This window comes from Henckelia pumila, chromosome 2 (assembly GCF_033568475.1).
Source record: "Henckelia pumila isolate YLH828 chromosome 2, ASM3356847v2, whole genome shotgun sequence".
NCBI lineage: Eukaryota > Viridiplantae > Streptophyta > Magnoliopsida > Lamiales > Gesneriaceae > Henckelia > Henckelia pumila.
In genome coordinates, this window is record NC_133121.1 from 64,930,571 (window position 1) to 64,938,346 (window position 7,776).

At 37.0% G+C, this 7,776-nt stretch overlaps 1 protein-coding gene across 1 annotated transcript; it reads left to right on the top strand.

Annotated features, from left to right (window-relative positions):
• On the top strand, positions 1–7,480 carry LOC140880330 (pleiotropic drug resistance protein 1-like). The gene is made up of 23 exons (XM_073284679.1): positions 1–372; positions 560–680; positions 842–930; positions 1,034–1,118; positions 1,211–1,370; positions 1,452–1,528; positions 1,781–1,834; positions 1,918–2,008; positions 2,233–2,534; positions 2,628–2,912; positions 3,530–3,846; positions 3,939–4,099; positions 4,183–4,286; positions 4,366–4,522; positions 4,601–4,791; positions 4,926–5,258; positions 5,399–5,689; positions 5,759–5,842; positions 5,953–6,086; positions 6,189–6,416; positions 6,520–6,691; positions 6,782–7,036; positions 7,214–7,480. The coding sequence occupies exons 1-23, from the start codon at positions 74–76 to the stop codon at positions 7,469–7,471; spliced, it is 4,248 nt and encodes a 1,415-aa protein (XP_073140780.1). The 5' UTR covers positions 1–73; the 3' UTR covers positions 7,472–7,480.
• Positions 7,481–7,776: the final 296 nt, after the last annotated feature.

Consider the following 7,776-nt stretch of genomic DNA (forward strand, 5'->3'; position numbering starts at 1 on the left):
ATACCATTCTCATTCTCTGAATTTCGACAAAAACTAAGACATTTTGCATGAACTGATCCATTTTCTTCATAAAATGGACAGAGCAGCCAATTTTTACGGAGCAAGTTCAAGCATCAGAGCAAGCAATGCTTCCAACTCCATTCGACAACAAGACGTCGATGAAGAAGAACTGAAATGGGCTGCGTTGGAAAAGCTTCCCACGTATGACCGTTTGAGGAAAGGACTCATTCTGGGATCAAAGGGTGGTGCTGTGGAAGTTGATGTGGCAAATCTTGGTTTTCAAGAAAGAAAAGATTTGCTCCATAGGCTACTAAATGCCGCCGATGAAGAACACGAAAAGTTCTTGCTTAAGCTTCGGGATCGAATCGACAGGTGATTACTTCAAATCTGCATGATGCTCCATCGATGATTTAAAAAAAATCATATATTGTTGGAGCTTTGATTCCATTTAACCTGGGATATTCTTTCCCTTACGTACACAAAAGAACTTTTAACATTTTAAAGAAGTTTACATTTTATCCATTGAGTTTGGATTGATATGGATTTTGATCAATTTCAGAGTTGGAATTGATTTGCCGACAATAGAAGTTAGATTTGAGCATCTTAATATTGGTGCAGAAGTTTATACAGGAAGCAGAGCTTTGCCAACATTTCTTAACTCCACCCTCAATATGTTTCAGGTAACTTGTTTGTTATACGTAAACTTTTTGAAAAAGCTTTGAAATTTAATGTAAACTTTTTGAAAAAATATGTTTTTCACTAACCGGATATATATACAATATCGGCCCTCTCCGATTTTTCTGCACAATTTTTGATTCTGGATGTGCCTTGCTCTTCGAAGGGGTTCTTGAGTTGTCTGCATGTGCACCAAACCAAAAAGAAACATATTACCATCCTCGAGGATATTAGTGGAATCATCAGACCTTGCAGGTGGGATGACAAAATTAAGATTACAGTTTAATTTGCATTAATAACATCCTTCTCTTGAAAAAGGATGGCCATTTTCAACTGATTTTTCTGCTTCTCTTCCAAGAATGACGTTGCTTCTAGGCCCCCCGAGTTCAGGAAAAACGACCCTGCTATTGGCTTTGGCCGGAAAGCTCGATTCTAATTTGGAGGTAATTAAGTCACCCAGATATATATTTTGAGGCATAGTAACAAACTGCAGTATGCAACATTAATAAATTGATATCGAATTTGCGGATGACAGTTTTCTGGGAGTGTGACGTATAATGGCCATGGAATGGATGAATTCATACCCCAAAAGACTGCTGCATACATTGGCCAACATGATGTCCATATTGGAGAAATGACCGTGAGGGAAACACTTGAATTCTCAGCAAGATGCCAAGGCATCGGATCTCGTTATGGTCAGTCACGAAAATTAAATATATGGATATAATAAGGAAAATAAGGTTATTAATGATCATATATTTTCATCCCATTTCTAGAGATGCTATCTGAGTTATCGAGAAGAGAAAAAATCGCAAATATTAAGCCTGATCCAGATATAGATATCTTCATGAAGGTAAGAGACTGGTACTTTCTTGTTAATCTTCGAATCCATGCGATTTTACATATTAGCTGGACTTTGACATGCCAAAATTCAGGTTTGATCTTTTGCTTCATTTAATCTTGTTGCGAAAGTCGTGATTTTCTATTTATGCCATCATGTAATGTGAGTTTTATTTCAGAACATATATAGCTTACTTTGTAAATTAAATTAAACAAAAATGTTGATTTGTTGCAATGACTGGCCTACTTATCCACATAATTGTAGGCTGCTTCTATAGACGGACAAGAGGCGAACATTATACCGGATTATGTTCTTAAGGTATTGTATTCGGACATTTATCCACTTTCAATCTATATAAATAGGGATAATTTGAAGAAATTGTTATTCATTCATTTTTATAGGTTTTAGGACTTGAAGTTTGTGCAGACATAATGGTTGGAGATGATCGTGTTCGTGGAATATCAGGAGGCCAAAAGAAACGCGTTACAACAGGTAACCGGTCTCTGGATGAAATCTTGATTGCTTTCATATACAAATTTATCAAAACGGAGGCCAACAAGGGGCCGTATGGACCTAGCTAGATGGGCAAGCAGTGCAGTCACCATCCTTAACTGAATTTTTCATTTCTAAAAACTCGTGTTTGTTTCCTGAAAATATACAGAGCTATATATGTCGGTATAAACTTGTATTGATATCCAAAGCAAATCAAAACACAGGTGAGATGCTGGTTGGACCAATGAATGCTCTCTTCATGGATGAGATTTCGAATGGTTTGGACAGTTCCACAACATTCCAGATCGTAAATTCACTGAGACAATATATCCATATCCTCAAAGGAACTGCTTTTATATCGCTGTTGCAGCCAGCCCCCGAAACATACGAAATGTTTGACGATATCATATTGTTGTCTGATGGCAAAATTGTTTATCAGGGCCCTCGTGAAAACGTGCTTGAGTTTTTCGAATTCATGGGATTTAGATGTCCACAGAGGAAAGGAGTGGCAGATTTTCTTCAAGAAGTAGGTATTAATGAATATATGTATGTAACAATAACAATAATGTTTATATCATGATAATCCTTTCTCAGTCAAGGAAAAACAAATTCCGTACAGGTGACATCACAGAAAGATCAACAACAATATTGGATGCAAGCTGGAGAGAAACCATACAGATTTGTTACTGTGAATGAATTTATGGAGGGGTTTCAATCTTTTCATGTTGGGAAAACATTGAAAGATAATATGGAGTCTCCATTTGATAAGAGCACAAGCCATCCCGCAGCGTTGACAACCAGAGAATACGGCGCAAGTATAAAAGAACTACTGAAAACCTTGTCTTCAAGAGAGCTTCTGCTAATGAAGAGAAACTCTTTTGTCTACATTTTCAAGATTTTCCAAGTTAGTACACTAAACTATTTTCCTTTTCGACGTGGTTTATTGGGTTTTTCTTAGGAATGGTAATGAGTCGGGTTTGCATTGAACCCGATTTGACAGAGCGGGTTTAAACCCGGCCAAGCGGGTCCATATGCAGGTCTCGGGTTTGTCCCGACCCACTCCGCCAAAAATATATATATTAAATATAAATATAAAATATATATGTATATATATTAATACCTAATCAATATTTTATCTTTAATTTGATTTTATAATATTTTTGGATTTAAATAATTTTAATATATTATGATATTTTTAATATAAAATATATTATTATATTTTTTCTTTTGTTATTAACTATTAATTAATTAAAAAATGATATATTTTAACTTGAATATTTTTTTTTTCCTAAATATTATTAATATAAATTTGAAAAATAAATTTAATGATGGTTTGTTATTTTTTTAATTTATTTAAATTTTTTATTTAATAAAATTTAAATTATAATTAATTTGACAGATCCAACTGTCTAACCCAAATTGAATTATGGGACGGGGCGGGTCCACAGGAAGGAGGCAAACCCGAGACCCGCCCTGTAGACATTCCTACTTTTTCTCATACTTCTCTTGTTGTCTGTTCAGCTTACTACAGTAGCATTGATCGCCATGACTATCTTCTTTCGAACTAAGATGCATCGAAGTACCATAAATGACGGCAACATATTCGTCGGCGCACTATTCTTCTCATGCACAATGATTATGTTCAATGGCATGGCAGAGGTTTCCATGACTATTTACAAGCTTCCGGTTTTTTACAAACACAGACACTCTTTGTTTTATCCATCATGGCTCTATGCTCTTCCATTGTGGATAGTCAGGATCCCTTTATCCTTTATTGATGTCGCAGTCTGGGTTTCCTTGACTTACTATGTGATAGGATTTGATCCATATGTTGGGCGGTAAAGTTTGTTATCTCTAACATTGTTTTGTCACAAATTATATGTATATTGTAGAATGAATTTAATTGATAAAGCGAGTATTTTTATTGCAGATTTTTCAGACAATATTTGATACTCTTGCTTCTAAACCAGATGGCATCTTCGTTGTTCCGATGCTTAGGGACTGTGGGTAGAGACATGATCGTCGCAAACACGTTTGGATCATTTGCATTAGTCCTACTTTTCGCAATGGGTGGTGTTGTCTTGTCACGAGGTCTGGAATGAAATGAAATTTTTTCAATAAATTATGTTTTTGTAATTTATTTTTCATATAATCTCCTTCCGGTTATGCTGCAGTTGATGTGAAAAAATGGTGGATTTGGGTATATTGGTCCTCCCCTATGATGTATGCTCAGAATGCAATTGCTGTGAACGAATTTAGAGGGAATGGCTGGAAAAATGTGAGTTCCAGGTTTCAGATTTTTGCCATGTTTCAATATGTTTTTTTGTCAAATAAGTGATGTAAGTTTCTTTCTTAAGGTTGTTCCATACACAAATGAATCATTAGGAGTGGTGGTTCTAAAAGCTCGAGGATTTTTACCAGAAGAAAGCATGTACTGGATAGGAGTAGGGGCATTATTTGGTTTCACCATTCTATTCAATGTTTGTACTATGGCAGCTCTCACTTTTCTAAATCGTGAGTGTCCATAGTTTCTCTTTAACTGATGTTATTTGGAAATGGCAGTGCGTACTGTAATAATCTGGTAATATGCAGCTTTTGAAGAGTCTCATGTTGGTAAACTAGAAGAAATGGAAAGAATAGATAATGATGATGATATCCTAGTGAATGGTCATATCGATCCCATCACCGAGGCTGGGGAGGAAAGGAGACGAGGAATGGTTCTTCCATTTGAACCACATTCCATCACCTTTGATGAGATCGTGTACTCAGTAGACATGCCGCAGGTATTTTAGTTTGAAACTTTAAATGATATTTCAAATTTATTGGGTCGTCTAGTCTTTAGTCTGGAACATTTTACCCTTTTCATGGTGCACACACAAGCAAGTGTGACACAAGCATCCGAAAACATGTTTTTCAGGAAATGAAAGAGAGGGGTATTCTTGAGGATAGACTAGTACTTCTGAATAGCGTGAGTGGAGCATTTAAACCCGGCGTTCTTACAGCTTTGATGGGAGTTAGCGGTGCTGGTAAAACGACTCTTATGGATGTGTTGGCTGGTCGGAAAACAGGAGGTCATATTGATGGGAATATTACAATTTCGGGATATCCCAAGAAGCAAGAAACATTTGCTCGAATTTCCGGATATTGCGAGCAGAATGATATTCATTCTCCCCATGTCAATGTATATGAATCTTTGCTTTACTCTGCTTGGCTACGGCTGCCTACAAAAGTCGGCGATGATACCAGAAAGGTCAGTTTCAAAAAAATTCATATCAGCTCATTCAGACCCCTATAGATGAATCCAGGCCTGAGACAATCCATCCTTCCATTAGCTGATCAAGTTAATGGTTTCTCCATTGAAAGTGATATATAATTTTTTAACGATGCTAGATGTTCATTGACGAAGTCATGAAGCTCATGGAACTCACAAAGATAAGAGATTCACAGGTTGGATTACCCGGGATCAATGGTCTGTCAACGGAGCAACGGAAGAGGCTGACAATTGCTGTGGAGCTAGTGGCAAACCCATCTATAATATTCATGGATGAGCCAACATCAGGACTTGATGCAAGAGCTGCTGCAATTGTTATGAGAACAGTCAGAAACACAGTCGATACAGGAAGAACAGTCGTGTGCACTATCCACCAGCCCAGCATTGACATATTTGAAGCTTTTGATGAGGTGAAACAAAATATAACTCTGATTTCGTTTCTTTTTTTTCTATTCTTTAACTAGAAGTTACTTCACCAGCTATTTCTACTGAAACGAGGAGGAGAAGAGATATATGTAGGGCCATTGGGACATAATTCTGCACACCTGATCCAATACTTCGAGGTTTGTTCACTAAAGGAAGAACTCTAAAAAAGATTGGAAAACAGTAGTTTCTTTTTTCTTCTGGAATCTATTCTCGAATCCTTTACATGGTTATTTCATTTCCATTAAAGGGTATTCAAGGTGTGAGCAAAATCAAAGACGGTTATAATCCTGCAACATGGATGCTAGAAATCACTGATCCTGCACAGGAGATGGCCTTAGGGGTCGATTTTGCTCAAGTGTATAAAAATTCAGAATTATACAGGTTACAATTCCCTACATTTAAACTCTGACATGTCAGCATTCGGTGGCTCGAAATATCATTTAAAACTTTTACTTAGATGACGTTCCCAAACCAATCCTTCAGGAGGACCAAATCTATAATCAACGAGCTAAGTTCACCACAACAAGGTACAAGAGAGCTATATTTCCCTACTCGATTCTCACAACCTTTCCATGTTCAATGCATGGCTTGCCTGTGGAAACAATACTACTCGTACTGGCGAAATCCAACTTATACTGCTGTGAGATTCTGGTTCACAGTGTTCATTGGGCTGATCTTTGGAAGCATGTTCTGGGATCTTGGCTCTAAGAGGTAGTACAATATGAAAGAATAACTATATTATAGATAATAAATCGATTAAGCACTCCCTTTTCATCCCATGTAGTAAAATTCTTTGTGAAATTTGTACGAGCAGGAGTACCGAACAAGAGATATTCAATGCCATGGGTTCTTTGTACACATCAGTCCTGTTCCTAGGAATACAAAATGCGGTAGCTGTGCAGCCAGTAGTCGCTACCGAAAGAACTGTATTTTACAGAGAGAAAGCAGCAGGAATGTATTCAGCCATTCCATACGCGTTCGCACAAGTTAGAACAATAAACTTTTGAATAGGACACATGACTTGCATATTCATTGAAAATCACAGATTTTGAAATTGTTTTACTCGTTTTTCCCAGGTTGCCATCGAATTTCCATACATATTCTTCCAAGTTATATTCTACGGCATTATAGTCTATGCAATGATAGGATTCGAGTGGACAGCAGCGAAATTCCTCTGGTTCATATTCTTCATATACTTCACATTGTTGTATTTCACATTCTATGGAATGATGGCTGTTGCTGTGTCACCTAATCACCATATTGCGTATATAATTGCCGCGGCCTTCATTGCCATATGGAACCTGTTCTCTGGGTTCATAATACCACGCCCTGTAAGTCGTAACGAGCTGTTGTATTCATCCAACACACACACGAACAATGGCGTACCCAAACTTTTCACGTACGGGGAATTAAATCAAGCTCCTCAAGTGCCACCGCTGCATACGACATACATAAACGAACATGTACATGATTCTAACATTTGTTTTTTATTTCCCTTGATACTATAGAGGATACCTATATGGTGGAGATGGTACGCTTGGGCATGCCCGGTTGCATGGACGTTGTACGGCTTGATAACTTCTCAGTTCGGAGATATCAAAGACAAAATGGACTCACAGATTACAGTTGAAGAGTTTTTGAGAAGTTACTTTGGTTTCAGACATGATTTTCTTGGACTTGTTGCAGGCATGGTTGTCGGATTCACAGTTCTTTTCATCCTCATATTTGCATTCTCTATCAAGATGTTCAATTTCCAAAGGAGATGATATTTTTAGAGTGTGGGCAGCACATTTACAACTCAGGAACTAAGTTTTGTTTTCTTATTTTTTTCTGTCTGTGTTAGGATTATAAAACCATGAGGTGTCCATACTAAAAGCTTGCTTATTGGGTGTTTATCTCAAAGTTTATAATTCACTTTTTTTGTTAGCTTTATAATTCAATGTGGGACAAATGTAACGCTTTGATCTATTTATCATGCCCACCAGCAAGTTCTATAGGACAATACTTCAATTAAATCAATAAGACATGAATCACGTCACAATTCATCAAACAAATTTTTGTTAATAAAATC

Excerpts from the sequence above, each read along its gene's own strand:
- LOC140880330 (XM_073284679.1), top strand. The coding sequence starts at position 74 with ATGGACAGAGCAGCCAATTTTTACGGAGCAAGTTCAAGCATCAGAGCA. Across the intron at positions 2,913-3,529 it reads ACATTTTCAAGATTTTCCAA|CTTACTACAGTAGCATTGAT; the intron begins GTTAGTACACTA and ends TTGTCTGTTCAG. Across the intron at positions 5,690-5,758 it reads TATTTGAAGCTTTTGATGAG|CTATTTCTACTGAAACGAGG; the intron begins GTGAAACAAAAT and ends TTACTTCACCAG.